The 21,658-nt window shown below is 32.9% G+C and overlaps 1 protein-coding gene across 4 annotated transcripts in view; it reads left to right on the forward strand.

Annotated features, from left to right (window-relative positions):
• The window catches only part of Pcdh15 (protocadherin related 15), a 1,597,439-nt gene that overhangs the window by 1,422,222 nt on the left and 153,559 nt on the right, over positions 1-21,658 (forward strand). For all 4 annotated transcript variants that reach the window (XM_078041965.1, XM_078041960.1, XM_078041968.1 and 1 more), the window contains 3 exons: positions 7,125-7,430; positions 10,162-10,386; positions 21,015-21,131. In XM_078041965.1, the coding sequence (XP_077898091.1) occupies positions 7,125-7,430; positions 10,162-10,386; positions 21,015-21,131 (648 nt within the window). The remainder of the gene's footprint in view (positions 1-7,124; positions 7,431-10,161; positions 10,387-21,014; positions 21,132-21,658) is intronic.

A 21,658-nucleotide genomic window follows, 5' to 3' on the forward strand; every position in this document is an offset into this window, starting at 1 on the left:
ATTTATTACATAATAAATACTAAGTAATTTTTTGGATACTGGTAAAATCTGCAAATTTGAATAAAGCGAAAATAAATCATTCATTAAACATTTATTAAACAAAAATTCATTGAACATCTCTGAAGATTTGGTATTAGAAAGTCAATGTTAAAAAGTGCAGTTTTCTTGTCCTCAAGTTGCTTGAAGTATAGTGTAGGAGACAAGCAGATAACCAGGCAATTACACCATGTCATAGAGTCAAATAAATACAGGATGACAGCGAACTTGGGTGGAAGGATAGTAACTCAGAGAGGTGGAACCAAGAACATAATCCAGAGAAATATCTAAGCACTTAGAGACAGTTTAATTGCAGTTTCTCCATGGTAGAATAGAAAAAATTTAAGAACACTAAAAAGACATAGCTTTGGAGAAAAATATGGGCAGCTGACAAAACTCTTATGTGTGGAAATACTATTTACTGATTTCTGTAGGCAGAATTTATTTTTTCAGATTTGGAAAGACAGCTTGCAGTAGTGACAACAAGCAAGGGAATGTTTGCTGTTAAATAACACTAATGCTTTTTTCAGTTATTATTGTAATGATTTTAAGAACCTCACAATTTATGACAATACCATAAATACTCATCCACTGACAGGTGCATTTGTTTCCCAAACCATGATGAAATTACTTTAAAATGAAACTTAAAGTTATCTCTTTTCTTCTACTTTCAAATGGAATGCATTTTTCAGGTCTTGTTTTTTCTCAGAACAGATAGCAAATATTCCTCAGTATGGCATATCTATAAAATCATCAAATAAACTTTTTTGTTGAAATTTCTCTATCACGTATCTGATCTAATAATACATGAATTTTTAATATTTATCTTTCTTGTAATAACTAAAGTAATTTTCTCTTTTTATTCTTTATAATTAAATCATGAGTTTTCTTATGTATTTGTTTTTTACACTAAAAATACTATGTAGACACAAAACTTTCACATATGAGTTTTTTAAATTGACATACACCAGTATTCTCAGAAAATCTTGACAATAATAATATTAATAGAATCAAAGAAATTTGCTATACAAGATTAAAAATGACTCAGAGGAAACAAAAAATGTATAAATAAACTAATAAAAACAGGCTAATTTGTTCCACAAAAAAATATTCTTTCAGAAATGAAGGATAGAATTTATCTTTTTAAAATACATTCCAAGTAGATATTGAAAACCACAATAACATAAAGATGGGTAGTTTTCTTTTTTCTTTTTGTTGTTGTTGTTTGTTTGTTTGCTGTACTGGGAATTGAATCCAAGGATGTTGGGCTACATTCCAAGTCTTTTTTTATTTTTTGTTTTGAGACAGCTCTCACTCATTTGCTGAGTGTCTTACTAAGTTGCTGAGGCTGGCCTTGAACTTGTAATTCTCCTGAATCAGCCTTTCAAATCATTGGGATTACATGCATGAACCACCATGCCTGGCAAACATGATACCATTTTTTATGGGTAGCTTAATATGACTCAAGTATGTTGTTAATATGTAGTCCTCTTAGAAGATACATAAATACTCATTACCACCAAATTTTTTTCAGATGGAGGATGAAAGTTTACAGAGATTGACTCTCTCAAGTCCATTGAGTCAGTATGGGAAGGATATGTGCTTCAAAATCAGAACTTAAACCCTTAAGAAATCACTAGTTTGTATATCTATATTCTGGTGTCCTAGGGAATCACTATTGGAACACTCAAATGTTTGAGGAAACCTGTTTACTCCCTTATATTTTGGTGATTTGAACTCAAGTAAACTTGTTACCTTTTGGTCTATAAGTCTACTTGCCATTCTTCAATATTAAATATGAAACATTTGTGTAGACAGAGGAAAACCTTACCCTCATTTTGTGTCATTTAGTTGTTACTCTCCTTTTACACCATGCTTGAATAAATTCACTTCTTTAAAGAACTAAAGTCAACAACTATTTCATATTTTTTGATGTTGGCAGATAATAAATTTAAAAAATATGTTTCCCTTAATAATGTCAAAAATCACTACCAAACTTCACCTGACCTTTCCACTCAATGTCTTTTGTGGTTCCCACTTGGAGGTAAGAAGGGAATGGGAGTTCATGGCCTCTTAATTTACTTACTGTCAAGGAGAAGCACAAAGAAGAGGAAGCTCCTGCTCAAACTCACCTTGAATTCATTAAGAGGTCAGAAGAGTTCACAACTTTTTAATAGTTTAATATTTTCCTTTTGTCTACATAAGTCTTTTAGTTAAATTGTGTTAAAGAGAAATATTTTTCTCTAATAATCTGAATAATGCAAAAATATTTATATGTTTTAGTTGTAAAAGGACACAACACCTTTATTTTATGTATTTATTTTTATCTGGTGCTGAGGAACAAACCCAGTGCCTCACATATGCTAGGCAAGTGCCCTACCACTGAGTTACAACTGCAGCCCCAGTACAAATGTATTTTAAAGTGAAACTAAACATTGACAAACAGAACACATTATCTACCCAGGTACCTCTTAATAGAAGAGGAACAAACATCTGGCTCTCCTTTTGGGTTTTATCCCAATTCATCTCACTGATATAGACATGCTTCTAGATTTCTACAGGATTTGGAATCCACAATATAGGAATTCCAGAGTTGAGGTTCCATTTCCTCCTCCTCCTCCTCCTCCTTCTTCTAGGAACAATTGTATAGTAGATCACTATAAAGTAATAATGAGCAAGAAAGGGGATGAATTCAATGTTTAATCAATATCATATCTTGTTCCCTTTCAAACAGCAAGAGAACAAATTGGTGCACATAAGTTGTTCAGAAAACCTTTGCTTAATAAGTGGTCTCATATAATCACTTCATTTTATTTCATTCTTAAATAATTGGTTGTTTTTGATATATCTAACTTTTTAACCTTACTGTTTAAGATCTGACATTTTTATTTCCTGGAAAATATTCAAAGTTTTGTCTAGTGAGGTCTTTATTTTTATTTCTTAAGGTCTGTATTTGTCAACAGACTATCAGCCAATTTGCCAGCAATATGCATTTACAAATAAGTAGCCACAAATCAAGCCTCATAGTAAGGTAGATATCACAAAAATGTGTTAACCATGGACAGACAATTATAAAGTTGCAGCTGTAGTGTTTATTCCTTTGATGTAGTACAAGGGGAGAAGACATGTGTGATTTTTCTTATTAACAATTTTAATTAACTTTTAATTGATTTCTAAGAAGATAAATGGTTTCATTATAGTATCACATGCCGAGCTGCTTGGCTAGATATTAAACATGGATGCAAAGTTCTTGACAGAGCTGCTGATAAAAGGGATTCTGTGTTTGTTATCTCATCTAACATCTATATACTCATATATAATAGCAAGTAAGTGAAAAAACCTTGCTTAGGTAGCCCATGCCACTTTACTTATATTTTTTTTACTCTTCAATTAATCAAGAGATTAAAAAAAAAAAACGACAGGGGAATAACTTTGCATTTTGCGAACATTTTAGTCCATTTGTCTTCATTAGTTGTATATTTGAGTAATCTTGCAATTTTTACAGTAAATTCCTGCAGAATATATAGTCTTTTGTTCTATAAGAATCATATATACTTCCTTTCGTGAAGACCAGATGTCCAGTAAATTCAGTGGTAGTAGATCTGCTCAGTCTTCCTGTGTGTGTGTGTGTGTGTGTGTGTGTGTGTGTGTGTGTGTGTACTTGACATATTACTTACACTTGAGCTAATTTAAGAGATTTAAAAAAGATTTCTAAAAGCCTGTTGTGAGGATGACCCATCTAACATTTATTTTCAGTCTTCCTACCAATTACCTGTTTGAATATTTTCTCTCAACAAATCATCTTATCAGAAAGTATAGATTGCTATATATTTGCAACTAGTGTGATTAAAACTAAGGAATTTGAGGTGATAACATTACCCTGGATTGTCAAGGTAAGCCTACTGAATCTTGTAAGCCCAGTAAATGCAATAGGGTGACTGAAGAACTAGTCAGAGATGAGATGGAAGAAGAGCATTTCAAAAAATTCCAGAGGAATTGGCCACCACTGCTGCTCTTATAGATGAGGCAGTGTGCCAGGAGTCACAGGATGTGAATGGCAGCTAGAAGGATGGGATTGGTCCTCACATGTCAACCACTAAAACAGTGGGGATTTCAGTCCTACAACCTCAAGCAATTGAGTTCTGTCCACAACTTGAGTGAGTAAGGAAATTAGTTTTCCCTTAGAGACTTCATAGAACATAGTCTTTCTTATACTTTGATTTTAACCAGGTGAGATCCATATTTAACTTACCTGCAGACCTTTAAAATAATGAACTTGTTTTGCGAAAGCTGGTAAGCTGGTAATTTGTTACAGTACCTGATACAGACTAGAAAACAAATACAGGGGGAAAAAAAAGAAAAGAAAACCAATATAGGCAGTCCCTTGATGTATAATGGTTCAATTTGTCTTTTTTTTTTTTCCAATTTGGCCATAGTGCAAAAGCAATTCATATTCTTCGATAAAAACTGTCCATCAAAATTTTAATTTTGATCTCTTCCAAGGCTGCCAATATGTTGTATAATACTCTTTCAAGATGCTGGGCAGAAACAAGAAAGAAACAACTCCCACTTAGTCATGCTTTCTTGAGTGTAAATGACCAATGCTCTACTGTGTACTGTGTTGCTAAGCTATGAAGTTCAGTAGGTTAGATGTATTAAATGAATTTTTACTTACAACATTTTCAATTTACAATAGGTTGATCAGGATGTAATCCTATAGTAAGTCAAGTAAAATTTGTATAGATATATTTGAGAGTCCTACTGGAAATATCAGCTGGATATTTATAGAGGAACACATACACAACACTCTTCCCTCCAAATATACACTCACTCACACAGTCACACACACATACACACACATCAGCCATAGTAGTTAAATTGAAATATTTTATCAATAAACCTTCAATTATGTGGATGAATAAAAATAACTCAAGCAAGTGTCATTTTAAATTACTGATTGCATAAATGACTGATTTTGTGACCTAAAGTGTCTCAGAGACAGACAAATTACTGAAAATTGTAGGATTGTTGGAGTAATGAAGTAAAACCTACTTATATTACTAAAGAATTTATTTATCTTCAGTTATTTTGAAAAATAAAATAAAATTCACTGTTTTATTTTGGGAGTGGTACACACTGTTTTTTTTGTTTGTTTGTTTTTTTCCGCAAAGATGGTCAACTTGACTAATTTGTCAATAATTCTTGTGACAAAGTTTAGACAAAATGTACAAATTGAAGAAAATGTGGGGCTGGGGATGTGGCTCAAGTGGTAGCACGCTCGCCTGGCATACGTGCGGCCCGGGTTCAATCCTCAGCACCACATACAAACAAAGATGTTGTGTCCACCCAAAACTGAAAAATAAATATTAAAAAATTCTCTCTCTCTCTCTTTCATTAAAAAAAAAAGAAGAAAATGCATCTATAGACACTCTTCTCTTCTTTCATAGTATTTCTTTCCTCCTCAGGCAGTACTATAATTCTTCTGCTGTCTTTTTTCAGGATTAAGCCTCAAGAGAGGGTGACCTCCCAAGGGCACTTTTGTTTTGATGAGTCTAAGGGACAAACACTGTTGAAATGTCTGGTATTGTGACCTGTAGAAGAAGCACAGTTAAAAACATGTTTCACATATTGGACTTATCAATTCAAACCAGACTCAAGATTTGACAAAACTATGCATCCCTCTCCATTGTTTATAAAGCTTAAAGTGGAACTGCATGTGTACTGCTAAAAAATTGGACATTACTATCTTATGTGCATATATGATTTACTCAGCCAATGTAATTCTATATCATGTACAACCAAAAAAATAAGAAGTTATACTTCATATATATATATAATATGTCAAAATACATTCTACTTATTAGTTATGTATAACTAATAATAAAAGATACATTTTAAAGTGAATTGTACCATATCCCAGGATCTGCATTCATTACCTGACTATTTTGTCCTTGATGTAGAAAGCACTCAAGCATCTTGTTTTCCCTCCTTTCCTTGCTGATAGCTTTGAGTACAACTGTAACATTTCACCTCTTCCTAGATGTATCAATTGTTTTTTGAAGAACAATAGCAAAGAATTGTTTAAAACAAAATGAGTTTTAAACAAAATGTTTAAAACAAAATAAGTATTTGATAGTGCAAAGTCATTGTTTAGAAAACAATTTATTGCATTAGTTAGACTAATTTTCATAATATTAATTAGACTAATTTTCATAATATTCCTTTAGAATATTTACCTAAAATTTACTCATTGTTTTGATACAACATACCTTTCAGGACTTAAATATTTTCACCAGGTTTACCATAGTTCCAACTGTTCTCTATTATTATGGATATTTATATTCTAATATTAAAGTATCCCCTTGCATTTATACTTTACAATTACTGGATTTTTATTCTCACTTGGGTTTTGAATGCATTTAGTTTCAAATCTCAGTTCCATACATTCATTTAACATGAATTCATTAATTTCACAAGTATTTATTAAGTAGTTTTATATATGAGACATTGTACTAAGAACTGGGACACTGAAGTATTTATTTCTTGTGTTACCCTAGGCAATACATTAAATTCCATAAGCCACATTTTTCCATTTACAAAATGGGACCAATATTTACTCACTAAAAACATCAGGAGAATTAAATGAGGTAAAAACACATAGTGCTAAAACATATTTAAATATGAAAATGAATATAAAAAGAATTTGAATGCAAACACATAGACACTTAAGTTATTACTCAGGAAATTGTTTTAATTAAAAAATATATGTTTGTCTTACTTTGGCATTCAAAAACTATTAAAAATAATACATGAAACATTCAGTATTTTTATAATATGTATTTTCTGTCATAATATCTTATTGTAATGCTAATGATGTTATCAATGTGTAAGTTGTGCTCATTATGAATGAGTATGCTAACTAAATTATGTATATTCCTTTTCATGTTTTGGACTGTGCATTTCATCTTCATTATCTTTAAAATTTTCTCATTAGAGATAAAAAGAATATCTGATTAGGAAAATGTCATAATATGTCAGTAACATACCAGAAGCTACTGTGTGAATTCTTTGTTTTTTATTTCTTTTAGGCAACAGACCCTGATGCTGGAATAAATGGCCAAGTGCACTACAGTTTGGGTAACTTCAATAATCTTTTCCGCATCACATCCAATGGGAGCATTTACACCGCAGTGAAGCTTAACAGAGAAGTCAGGGACTACTATGAACTTGTTGTGGTGGCAACTGATGGAGCAGTACACCCTCGTCATTCGACTCTAACACTGGCCATCAAGGTTTTGGATATTGATGACAATAGTCCAGTGTTCACCAATTCAACATACACTGTTGTTGTGGAAGAGAATCTGCCAGCTGGGACCACCTTCCTTAAAATAGAGGTATATGGAAAAAGCATTAGTTTGATTAATTCTGAATTATTAGATTTGCAGTTAGGGTGATGTATCCAAAATCAGCAGCAAAAATACAATTAACCCACTTACATTTTAGTTTCACATAAAATGAAGGAATTATATTACAAGTATATATCAAATATTGTATTTTGCATTTTCTGTGACAACCTCTCATTGGAAGATCCTGCAAAATTAATGGGAAAAAAGGCAAATTTGTAAGAAAAAATATACTTTCTAACAGATTTTTTTTTAATTTACAAAGTTAAGCTGTATATTTTTGTAACATTGGAAAACTTCTCATAAAAATATTATTACTTAAATATTCAATATTCAATTGTTGTGTGTATTTTTCACATTAATCTTTGTTCTAGCACAAATATGCATGTGTGTAGGTATGTGCATATATGTATACACAGATATACATGTGTACTTCTCCTGTATTTTTCAGATATTGTTACATCCATCATACTGTACATTCTTTTTCACTTTACGTGTACAACAAGCATCTTCTAAGGCTCTTACTTTTTTTTTTTAAATTTCATCTCTAAATCCAAATCTCTTTTAACACCTTCACTGTAACATTCCCAGAAACTGAACTTTTTGGTTCAGTAGGTCAGATTGACCCATTAATATGCATTTTTAGCAACCAGTTAATTTATATAGGAGATCTATGAAGAACATTTTGAAATATTGTAATCATTCATCCCTCCTGCTAAGAATAACTTGAATTTTGATAGAATTCTTTTCAAGAATCTGTATTTCTTCCATAATTCAACTCAACAAAGATTTCACTATTCAATAAACATTAAGGAATCTAATTAAGGCACATACTGAACAGATAGAAAACCATTATCTCTCTATTTTATCCTCCATGCATCGATTCAACCATCCTTTCATTCAACAAGCACATATCTTCAGTGTCTAATTGTATGCCAATTTCTCTTGAAGACATAAAGAATACAAGAATAAGTTAACAAGACAGAGTTCCTGCTTTTCTGATATTTTCAGTCTGGTTTACTAAAAAGACAAGTAGATTGGTAATTAAAATAGTGATTCTTGAGACCAGTGGCTGACAAATTCAGAGGTGGAACTCCAAAACTATGCTTGAGCATCAAAAGAACATTTTCTCATGAAAGTTATTTCTAAATTGTTAACTCAGGAGCAAGTCAGAGTCTCTAAATAAAGAGAGAAAAAAAGATTATTTAAGGTGATGGAAAAAAATCTTCTCAAAATCCTGGAGAACAGGGTGAAGTTTGAGGGGCTAAAGAACTAGAAAATGTGGTGGTACATCTCATCATGTTAAGGGGATTGGCGCTCCCATAACTTGGATGTTGAATGCTCTCATAAGGCCCATATATCTTAAGTTTGGTCCTTTGGCACTGTTGGGAAACTGAGGAATCTTTAGGAGGTGAAGCCTAGGGGGAGAAAGTGAGGTCACTGAGGATGTGCCCTTAAAGGGGATATTGAGAAACCATCCCCTTTCTGTCTCACTTTGCTTCCTGGCTGCCATGAGGCAAACAGGCCTCTTCTGTCAGGAGTTACTACCATAATGTACTGCCATAGGCCTAAAGTAATAGAAATGTGACCCAGGACAGAAACCATATGAGTAAAAATAACTTTTCCCCCTTTATAAATTGATTTTCTCAGGTACTTTGTCATAGTAATCTAACTTTAAATAACAAAGTGGCTAATGCAAATTGAAATGAATATTGAGAATTGTAGGCAGGAATATGACACAGAAATATCTGTGCTTTGACAGTAACTTTAGAGTTGTGATGCCAGTAATTAGAGGAAAACAAGACTGACCCTTACAAAGAAGGTGCTTGCATTAATGAATGTACATTCAACAAACTCAAACTATCCCAATTTTTGTTCTTGCTGTTTTATTTCCTCTAACTTAGGTGCTTTTCCCAGTCTATTCTACTGAGTGAAATAGCTGCCCCACTTCAACAAAAATCCTATCTTTTCATCTAAATTTCAATTCCGAGTGCTTTTCATATAACATTGATTTTTTTCCTTCTATTTGTGTACTTCTATAATTATTTCTGCTTTGAGGCCATAACCTAAAGTGCAGGAATTATGGATTGATTCATCTTGGCTTTTTTCATAGTACATTGTACCTAACAACTATCCAGTAGAGACTAGTTAGAGGAAGGAAGTTGTAAAGCAGTGATCTTTAGGAATGTATTATAGGATTTCAGTGAGAACAAATTTCTCCTTATATGTCCTTCATTTTCTTACAGTGAGTGTTCTATTATGTTCATGAAAGTTACCCAATAATTACTTTTATTTATAATAGTTTCATTATTATTAAACCAGAAGAAAACAATGATTTATGACATGTTTTATTTCTTTACTTTGCTATGATTCATTAAACAAGTGGTCTTCCAAATAAAGTAGATAGTCTTAAAATCAACAATAGAACCCCATGGATCTCTCTCTCTCTCTCTCTCTCTCTCTCTCTCTCTCTCTCTCTCTCTCCCAACTCTACCTCTTTCTTTCCCTTTCTCTCTCTGTCCCAACTCTACCTCTTCCTTTCCCTGATAAATGATAAATTACTTAACAAATTACTTGCCTTTGCAGACATGTCTTTTGGTCATCATTAAACTCTTGCTGTCCCAGACACTGACATATGACTATCATCAATTCTGCTTGCCTCTATTTTGGCAATACCACTGATTAAACAAAACAAAACATTCTTTTACTTAACTTGTTACAGGCTAAAGATGTTGACCTTGGAGCAAATGTGTCATATCGGATAAGAAGCCCTGAAGTGAAGCACTTTTTTGCACTACATCCATTTACAGGAGAGCTGTCCCTTTTGAGGAGTTTGGATTATGAGGCATTTCGAGACCAGGAAGCAAGTATCACTTTTCTGGTGGAGGCCTTTGATATTTATGGAACAATGCCTCCTGGTATTGCTACTGTCACAGTGATTATAAAGGTAAGGATTGTGGAGACTTCCAGCGGCCTACTTTCTCTCTACATGTAACTACTAATTCTTATATGATACCTATTATATTTTGGTCAGTAAACCATAGTAACCATAATGTTGCCAACCAAGCATACAGGCTGAATTTTTTATGTAAATTATTTATGAAGACTTGATAAATTGCCATTTTTTTTAACCTTTGAAAGATAAATTTGAAAGAGGTACTCAATATGCATTAAAAGACTAGTTTCTGAGTCTGTATTAGTAGTATCACTTTAGTCAAATTCTAATCTAACTAGAAAACAGTTCAGTTCAAATTCCACAGCACCATGGATATTAACTTACATCAGATTTTTTTCATTAAAAAATAAAGTAAAAAGTGAAAAAAAAAATAGAGTCTGGATGTTTAAGTGTTCTTAGGTACCAGAACTAATTACACTATTATTTGGAAATTCAAGAGTCTGGGATAAAGAAAGCTTCAGAGTCAGGTGGAATTGAGGTTTTAATTTGTTCTATTTTGGTATCTACAGTTACAGTCCATAAAGTTTTTAACGTGATCTGTTTAGTAGAGTTTAATTATGATACATTACTAGGGATTTTGTATTCACTACTTCTTACTAGCTCTAGAAATGTGCAAATACATTTTTTCCTACAATAAGAGAAAGTTAGTTTCTCAAGATGACTACAGTTCTTGAAGGGCAATTCCAGTAGAAGAGCATATGTATCTTGGTTCTAAGGTAAGCAGTCAATGGCAACTTTTTTATAATTCTCATTTTTATAGGGCACTATAAATTTATATATGATGAAAGAAGACGTCATTGCCTTCTTGGGCTTTTTAGAATTGATTTTTTAAAAAGAAGACATGCAATGAGTTTACTTAAAGAATAAAGTATCGATATGAAAGCATAGAAGGTTTTATCAATACTGAATTATAACAAGTGCATCACTCCTGTGGGTTAATGTCCTTGACCATAACATCTGCATGTTTGAACTTCTTCTTCTTTTTCTTTTTTTTTTTTTTTAGATGATTTCAGGATTATTCTGAAATAATAGAGTGGGATACAAGGATTAGCTCTTTCCTCTTTTCACTTTACCTAGGCTCATCTGCTGGCATGTACATTGACACCATTTCTTCCTAGAATTATTGCTGCCACTTCTAAAATAATCTAGAAAGGACACCATAAGCCACCTCAATTCTTACATACCCTTAAGCTGTCAGGAGAGTTTCCTTAGGATCTGGTTTTCCTTTTTCTCAGGAGTTCACAGTATTATACTTATTTCTTCCACTTTGTATCTACTTACACTGTATCTATTTAAGGAGTAGGAAACATCAATTTCAGAGAGTTAAAATTTTACTTAGAACCAAGTTTTCTTTGGAAAAAGGGAATTCAAAATATCAAAATCTTTCCTTGGACTGTCTGCTTTTCTTTTGGCACCTTTTTGCTATATGATGATTTTTTCCTGCTCTAGGAACTTTTTCAAAAGAACCAAGAAACACCAAAAATCACAGGGAACCTAGAGTGGGGAGGGGATCAATTTGTATTTCGAAATGCTATTTTGTCACACTGTTGTGTGATAGAATCTAGAAATCTGCTTACAAAAAAAATATTTAGGGAAATGATGCTAACCATGGTGATGAATTCATCACGATAGGCAAACAGATGGGAGAGAAAAAACAAACAAACAAACTAGGAGTGATGTAAACAGATCAGTGATACCAAAACAACTTCTGAATCAGGTGAAAAAAACAAAGGCTCTCTCACTCTAAATCATCCTTGTCTACCGAAATGGTTTGGTAGAATTGGACAATTAAAAAATCAAGAGTAGACAAAATATTTACTTATTAATGGTATGGAGCAAAGAAAAGAAAAGTTAGTGTTTACTGCCCTTTGGTTTCTCCCTAGAAGGAAAGTCAAATGGCCTTGTCTTCTGTCTCAGAACAATGTTTGATAATGGCTAATTGTAAACATTCCTGGATTCTGAGTTGGCTACTCTGAATTCAGTTTGCATTCATTTGTTTGGATTATTATTATTAGTTTTTGATGGAAAAAAAATCAATGGAATCAACTGGATCCAAATATATCACCTACAAAGATAAGATATTCATTATATAAGCCTTGTTCTCTCTGAATTCAAGCCTCTTAATTTCTTCAGGTTTCCAGGCACTCCTCCCTCACTTTATTTTAACATAAGGCTATCACTTGAGGCTTACTTCAGCCTCTGTGAAGGAGTGACTCACAGGGGGCTCATGTCTTCAGGGAAGAATGCTAGTCTGATTTTTATAGTGTCAGTTGTTTCATCTTAGAGAAATTGAACTATTCCCATCATCAGGATGCATAATTCATGTAAAGATAATTTTTATTTATTGTACTTTTAAACAAAACAATCTATTTAATTCTATGCATGTTTAAGATAATATTTTTGTTTCTTTCCAAATGACTTAAGCAAAATAAATTTTTCAGAAAGTTTTCCCAATAGCAGATTGAAACTTACTTACCTTTTCTCTGATAACTAAAGGTCAGGTATAACAAACAGAAATTTAAAATTCTGTTATATACCAATGAATCCCATAAAAATGTTATCATTATTTGTTTTTAAGATAAAAATGAAGCACAGACTCATTTTTCCACAAATGCAGATTTTCCCCAAGCTTGTGAATTTTCTGCTATTGGTCTGCACTGTCACTATTGTAAAAGGCTGTTTTGCTGATAACATAATTGGCATGGTATTTGCTAAAGAGATATTTTTACCCAAAACATTCACCATGGGGAAAGCATCCTGAAGATTTCTCTTTGAGCAGAGACATGATTTCTTTTGTAAAGAAGAGGAAGAAAAGAAAAAGAAAAAAAAAAAGATCAGGTTTATAACGTGTAGCTCATCAAACATTTAAAATTGGAAAGAGATATTTGGGAGAAAATTGAAGAGATATAGGGGAAATATTTGCACAGTAAAAATAAAATAAGTTTGTCACAAAAATCTACAAAAAGTTTTCTTAGTGTCTAGTTTCAAGAATATAAAAGAAAATCAGTGTTGATCATATAAATAATACATATTTTGTTGCTAAGTTTTTGTAGAACATTATTAGGCCTTTCTTTTTGTATGTTTTTATTGAATGTCAATACCAACAGAATTGGGGATGATTACGAATTAGATAATACAAGAAAATTTCTGGAATATAAAAGCACAATTTTAAAAAATTTAAAAAGTAACATCCAGTGTGAAATCTGGCCTTATAGAAGAAGTTGTCACATAAATCAGTCTCACCATCTGAGTTGTAATATAATATAAAAATACAAAGTTTATTCTATGGCAAACTGAGAACTAAACACAAATCAGAACAATGTAATATGTAAATATATATGTGTAAATATTATATATACATATATGTGTATATTTGACACTAGAGAGTATTAAAAGGGAAGTAAAGAACTTGTGGAAGAAAAATAAATTACCTAGATGAATAGAATGGTTGCATAGGAGTAGGACAGAGAAAGAGAATGGAGGTTGTGTGAAAGAAGATTGCATTCATCTTGGTTGAGTTTGTCTGTCTCACAGTATGCAGGGATGAGTAAAAGGTTCAGAAATGATTATAGGCAGGGATGAGTAAAAGGTTCAGAAATGAAATACCATACATGTTTTGGTGTGAATGTGAGATTCTCCCCAAAATTCACTTTGAGACAATGAAAAAATTCTTAGAGGTGAGATGATTGGGTTATGAGATCCTTAAAACATCAGTGTATTAGTGCCCTGGTAGGGATTAACTGATTGGTAACTGAAGGCAAGTAGGGTGTGGCTGGCAGAGGTGGGTTATTGGAGGTGTGTCTTTGGGGTATATATTTTTTATCTGGCAAGTGGAGATCTCCTTCTCTGCTTCCTGATCATCATGTGAACTACCTTCCTCTGCCACACTTTTCCACCTTGATGTTATGCCTCACCTTCAGCCCCAAGGAATAGAGCCCTGTTTATGGGCCAAGAACTGTGAAACTGTGAGCCCCTGAATGAATGTTTTTCCCCTAAAATTGTTCTTGTCATGTCTTTTAGTCATAGCAGCAAAAAAGCTGACTAAAATGATATACAAGGCCTGAGGTTGTCAAATGCTGTGGATCTTGGAAGATAAAGTTAGCATTTTCATCTTTCAAAGGGATTTCTTCCTCCAGAAAGAAAAGGAATGTTTGTAGCCTATAGCATATAAGAATGTGCGTAGCCTTTCCAGGGAGAAACTGGATGTCATTACCAAGGTAGAATTTACTAACCCACAAAATTCCAAGAGACAGTCAGAGTGCCACTGATCCTCCATTTGCCACAGCGCTGGTACAGTCCTGGATTGGATGTGGTCCAAATAGCACAGCTTGGGAGAAGAGGAAGTAATATATAACTCAGATACTACAAAACATCTAAACATTTCAAGATTTACAGCATCCATACTTCCCTTCTCTATAGGGAAGAATTTGAATAAAAGATGATTACAATGTACTAACTGGTAGAATATGGCCCAGTACATTGGTCATTATTATTAAAAACTTATTCATTGTTCTCTTGGGTTGTTTGATATGAGCACAATATTTGTTTTAGCCTATGGCCTCAGATATATCTTCTGTTTTACTCTACATGATCAGGCTCTTAGCCATGTGTTCTTTGTAATATATTCACCAACAAGTTTAAGGAATGTCTTGAGGCTGAATTGGTTTTCTTAAGACATCTTCCTGCTCTACCATTCTAGAATTTTAGTTCTAAGATGTAACATATTGCCTTTAAGGAAATAAACTAGAGGAAACAAAAATGTGCACGACCAGAGTTCAAAAAAATAGCATCTCATAAACCTTAACAATTCTTGTATCTATGGGTCTCTTTTATGGCTTCCTAAATGTCACCTGCTGGCTTCTGGGAGTCTTAAGAAAGTGCCTTCCTCCTATACATGATAAAGTTCTTTTAACTTTCACCGATTATCACATTCTCTACAGATGTCAAGGCTCATGAATCCAAACTTGCTATTGCCACAAGTCTCCAGATTTTTACTGCCTTCCCAGGGACCAGGGGCAATGGATGCTGATAAGACTCATTGATAGCAGTTGCTGCCAGGCACTGTCACCATTTCCCAGTAGGCTCTGTTGTCATGGCCAAGTCTCATCAATGTGTCAGATAGATGCTCCCTCTGCCCCTGTGAACTGACTGCTGCACACCAGGCTACACTCTTAATGTGTTGGAATCTTCAATATGTTATCTGAAAACTTTGATTTACTAGTCATACCATATTCCAAATAATGATGAATTATGCCCTAAATATATTAGATCCAGGACTCTCAGGATATATTTTAGAGAGCAGTAGTCCTATAAGATGGTAATGAATTTGTCATATAAAAAAAATAGACAAATAACTTTGGGAAATATTAGGCTTTCTGAAGGTAAAAAAAAAAAATCTACACTGTAGGCCTCCATATTAGTATCTTCAAAATGGTAAATATGCTGGTGTGTATCATGAATCCCAAGAAAAGAAAATGTGATTTTCTATACCACTAACAACTATAATTCCATTATAAAATGGAATTCCATGGAAAAATGATTGTTTCATGCAAAGCAGTTTGTCAAAATTATAGTAACTAGTTGGAGGAATGCTTTAAAACATTTAAAGACACCTTTGGAAATAGATATTGTATGAGTTATATGTGTATTTTTAAATTAAAATCCTATTCAAGTTATCTTACATAGATTTTTCTGGTGATTTTTCCATTACATCTTTTCCTCACTTCCAGATACCAGAATTATGCCCTACTAACCAGAATTCAACCAGGTCCCTATCCCTTGTGGGTTGGATAAGCATAAGCAACCTGTGGTCTCTAGTCTTCAATTTCTATATATTTAAATCAGGAATATAATAGTAATGACAATAATAGCAGCAACAACAATAATAATAAAAACAATACAAACGGGCCTGGGTGCCAGCATAGGCCAATAATATCAGCCATTTGGTAGGAGGATCACAAGTTTGTGACTAACCTGAATGACTCAGCAAGACCCTGTCTCAAAATAAAATAAAAAAGGCCTGAGAGTTTAACTCAGTAGTAGATTGCTTGCTTTGCATGTGAAAAACCCTGAGTCCAATCCCCAGTAATGAAAATAAAAATTGCCAATATGTATTTTAGACAAACTTTTAGACGCATTTATTGGTATGATACACTTGACAAGCCTAGAAAATGCCTGGCATAAAATAAAAATAAACTACACACAGAAACACACATTCACAACTATTATGTCCATTTGAGGAGGTCTGAAATGGTCTCATATTTTTACATAGAAATTGCTTGAAGGTAATGCTCAAAATAAGCACATATTTTCCCAACTGGCAATCATATCATTACTTGGAAAAAATGTACAAAATTTTATCAAATCCTGTTCCCTGTGTCCTGGTTCCAAACAGGAGGACTACAAGTGGAATGAAGGTCTGTTTTAAATCAATGCAGTGTTGTTTGGCTATCCATCTTGAAGGATTATTCTACCTAATCACAGTACATGAGCAACTTGCACCATTGCTCAAGTGTCTTGGGATGCATCTTACGCTAAATTTAGTTGAATTATTTCCTATATATTCCCTTCATATCCTTGTACTACCTATTTCATAATGTTCATCACACTCATTTGTTTAGGTTTTGCTTTCCACACTAAACTGAAAGGTAAATACCAGGAGGCACCTTGTGTTTCTTGATTGCAACTATATCTCAAACTTTTACACACTGCCTAATACACAGCGGAAACTTCCTCAGTATTTGCGGTAAAGAGAGATTGTATATTCTTTTCTGCTTTTAGCAACATGTAACTTCAATTATATCTACATTTCAGATATACTACCCCCAAGAATCCATAACTCTAAACTCAAAAATTAGAAAGTGCACTTAAAAACGAATTTAGTCAAGTAAGAAAGAAGCTTCCAATGTAAAGTTTGATTTAAAAAAAAAGTAAAATGTGAGAGAAGGTGTTGATTTATATCTAAGCCCTATGCAAAGCAGAAAAAGACTTTTCTGTCTAGAGGTGCAACTTTTTCTAAGAGTATGTGTGAGAGCACAAAGAAAGAGATAGAAGTGAAAAAAGATAAGAAAACAAATGAAGAAACCAAAAGGGTAAAAGCAAGAGCAGAAGTTGGATTATACATGAGACAGCAAATAGCTAATATGTGGTAGTGGACAATAATACTGGTCACAGAGGAATCAGTTGCATAGCCTGCCTAAGAAGAATACATATCAACTTCAGTAGCTGCTCAGGGTTTTGAAAGACAGACAGCCAACAGTCCAGCACAGGTAATGCTGACACTGAACAGCAGTACAAAAGCAAGAGAAACTTTTATAGTTTTGTGTCTCCCCTAGATATGCATCACAGTTCAGAAAATGAGGCTGGCATTTGCTGCAATTTTACAGATTTTTAAAAGATGATAAAGCCAGGCATGGTGGGGCACATCTGTAATCCTAGTGACTTGGGAGGCTAAGGCAGAAGGATCACAAGTTCAAAACCAATCTCAGCAACTTAGTGAGGCCCTAAGCAATTTAGCAAGACCCTGTCTCAAAATAAAAATAAAAAGAGTGAGGGATGTGGTTCAGTGGTTAAGTGACCCTTGTTTCAATCCCTGACACCTAAAAATGAAAGTAAAATAAAAATATGATCAAGCTATAAAAGTTAGTACTTTTCTATTAAGAAATTGTCTCTCATGCAGAACCATTTTTATCCATGGCTTCAGAAAATCAAAATTTTTATAATCTCTCTCTCTCTCTTAATTGTTTTGTAAAACTTCAAACTTGTCTGTAATTTGCAAACCTACCAGCTAGTTCCTGTTTTCCTAGCCTGCTCTTAAAATGATTTCTTAAATCTACTTTGTGGTCTACCAAAGTGAAAATGGTTTCTGTGATTATTTTAGACTTTAATTTAGAAAATAAATAAACAAACTTCATATTTTCTTCCTGGAAGCTAACTGTACCTTCAGATACAGTTTTATTCACTAGAAATATTGGGAAAAATTATAAAATTTAGTGGTAAAAGATTTTTTAAAGAGAAGCTTGGTATTGCTCTAGTTGAGAAGCATGGTGTCATTCAGAATACTCTTTTGAAACATGAAAACTAATTTTTGTTAAAATCAACAGATATAATCATAGGAAGCAAACTTTTATGTGTTTGAGTGGTACATTAACTATAGGATTGAAGAAATGTTTCCTTTTGTCAATACTGCCCTCTAGTGGAATAATGGGGTACAAAAAGAGCATGGTTTTGTGGAGTTGGGTGCATCCTTAATTTACTGCATAATAGAAGATTTGTACAGGAGCAGATTTATGTATATTTTTTTCATTAGATGTCCCTGAAGCATAAACATAATGAACTATTGATTATGTTAGTTGGCAATGCATTTCAATAAATTTTCTTATCTGAAATAATGCATTGTGGAAGAACTATGGGCAACTCCTGCACATCTTAGCCACAATAAAAGATTAGAACCCCAAAATATGTACAATGTGCCATAAAAAGAAATATTGCTACAATATAACTGTATTGATTTATTCTTCATTCTTTCAATGGCAGGCAAAATAAAGGGGAGGGAATCCAATCTTTTTCAGTAATTTACAACTTTTGGTTTATGTGTAATAAGCTTATGACGACAGATTGTAAAAATTTTCACAGTGCTTTCAGTTTGAAGGTAAAGCTAGTGAATACTTCCCTGTGGGCCAGCGGGGGAGGCCACTGTACTGCACATTTTAAACAACTGTATTGATATAAGTGAAATGGCACCTTTTCCCCTTTAAGAATCAAATTTCACAAAAAGTACCTTGTAACATTAAGAATTTAAATTTCCTTGGGGGGAGGGTGATAAAGAAGAAAATTCACGGTAACCTATTGAGCTTATTGAGCTTTAGAAATTGAGGTAGAAAAATTTGCAATGTTGGGTTCCTTCTTTTCTGACCCTTCAAAAATTATTGTTGAGGGTTGCAAAAGCATTCCCAAACCCTTAATTAAAAGATATACTCATTAAATCAATTGGCACTCCAGAAAAAGAAGAAAAACGTGTGAATGTAAATACTTTACATATTTACCCCCTGCTTGGATTACTCAAGATCAGTACATTATATGATCCTCATTATAGAGAACCAGTGCTTCCTAAGCTTATTTACTTTCCCAGATTCTATACTTCATAATTTATAAAGGAAGTCTTCTTTTTCATAGAAGAGGTTGTGAATACCACACGGCAAAAGGAAATGATATCTTTTATTTTTCAGGTTTGCTTACCATTTAAGATCTCTTTCTTATTAGTATCTGCAGGCTTATTCATATTCACAACTCAGAAGTTGACTCTGTTGTGAGCATAAAGGAATCTCTTGTTTGATTGTAAGAGATAATTATCTTGACCTTTTTGCACAAAAAGAAGTTTACAGTTGGTTATTTTTTTGTGATTCCAATTTATATTATACAGTAAAACCTTTGTGTCTGGACATATATCAAAGACTATGTAGAATGTAGAGTGTCTATTTTTTAATTTAATAGCAAACAAATGAAAGGAAGAATAGATAATTAATAATTTTAGCTTTGTGCCTTAATTTGTTTGACCTAAAATACCCCAAACACTACATGCATAATAAGTATTTAAAAATAAACCACTCATTTTAATAAACATTATTTATTGAGAAAAAATGGTATTTAATCCTCTCTAAATTGTAAAGTGGTCCTGAAAAAAATGGTCAGACTCCATTTATGGGAGTTGATTATTTATTTTAGCTCTGATGTATGAATAGATTAATTCAGGCAAAGTCACTAACCTAATGTGTGGATCATTGTGTTTACCTGTCAAATGTCAGTTAAATGATACAAATACAGGGGCAATTTTTCTTGAGTTACCACAGCATCCCAAGGACTGGCTTATAAAAGTGGGAAGCTCTTGATAAATATTTTAATGAGGAATGTTACATGAATAATATGTCCCATGTGTTACCAAATTGAGAAAATAAAATAATATATATATGTTGTTATGAAAATTTTAATAAACAGTTTTCTTTCTGTAAGTATATGTAATTTCAAATGTCATTATTGGAGTGTGCTACAGGAAAAACCTTCTTTATATCATTTTATATTTATAGGAATGAAATGAGGGGAATCAAAAGATATTTCACAGTTTGTGAAATGCTATAATTATAACATTACAATAAGTATATAAAATAATTTACAGTTGCTACAGAAACATATAAAGAATTTTTTTAAATCAACAGCGAAACAAATTAAAAAAAACACCTTTACTTGTACTGTCTCAAAGGATGTTACTTTATAAGAAATAGATTTTGTCTTGTTATCCAAGATTAAAACATGACATCCTATTTTGAAAAGTATCTTAAAGAAAATTTCAAGCATATTTTAGCCTCTAAAAGATGTATTTTGGGGGTGACAGACTGTTTACTCCAATGGAATGGCCTTCGATGGGTATCACACACATTAATATTGCAAAGGAACTCTGGCTATTTCCTCTGGGGTATCAGTCTTAAAAGAGTAATGGAATTGAGAGGATAGAAGGTTGACAGTGGCAAATGAGGTGTGTGATATGAAGAGCTGGAGTCAATCTAGTCACTGTGCCCCTAACCCGATTTCTACCAAAACACTAAACTCTTAATTTTGTTTTCTAGGATATGAATGATTATCCTCCTGTATTTAGTAAACGGATCTACAAAGGGATGGTGGCTCCAGATGCAGTCAAGGGTACACCTATCACTACAGTTTATGCTGAAGATGGAGACCCTCCTGTAAGTAGAAGATATCAATGAATTCTCTGAGCTATAGGAGGAAAATTCTTAATACCCACGAGTGATCTGTTTCCCAATACAGCAAACACAGTCCAACAGAGTTTCATTCTCATTCATTTGTATACTCTTGTTTATTGCATCCACAGTTTCAGACCATATTTCAAATGATTATTACTGAATATAGACAATTAGGGATATTCGTTTTTTGCAAACTTTTAAAATTCATTATATGTCTATTTGTCTAGCACTAATAAAAATATATGTGAAAATAATTGCCTGTATTTGAAATCACTGTCATTTGGATCCTTTATTTAGAACAGTGCATGCTTAGTTTAGTATGAATAGATTTTAGACTCATTTTTTTCATTTATATGTGCATGACTATTCTGTTAAAAAATTCTAAATCAATGTATAACATAAAAACTTATACTGAATGTGTTTGTTTTGGTAAGCTAAAATCTCAATATTGCTTTTGGAACATGTTGAATAGATTCTTTTATCATATAGAACTTTACCTCTTTGAAGGT

This window comes from Ictidomys tridecemlineatus, chromosome 1 (assembly GCF_052094955.1).
Source record: "Ictidomys tridecemlineatus isolate mIctTri1 chromosome 1, mIctTri1.hap1, whole genome shotgun sequence".
NCBI lineage: Eukaryota > Metazoa > Chordata > Mammalia > Rodentia > Sciuridae > Ictidomys > Ictidomys tridecemlineatus.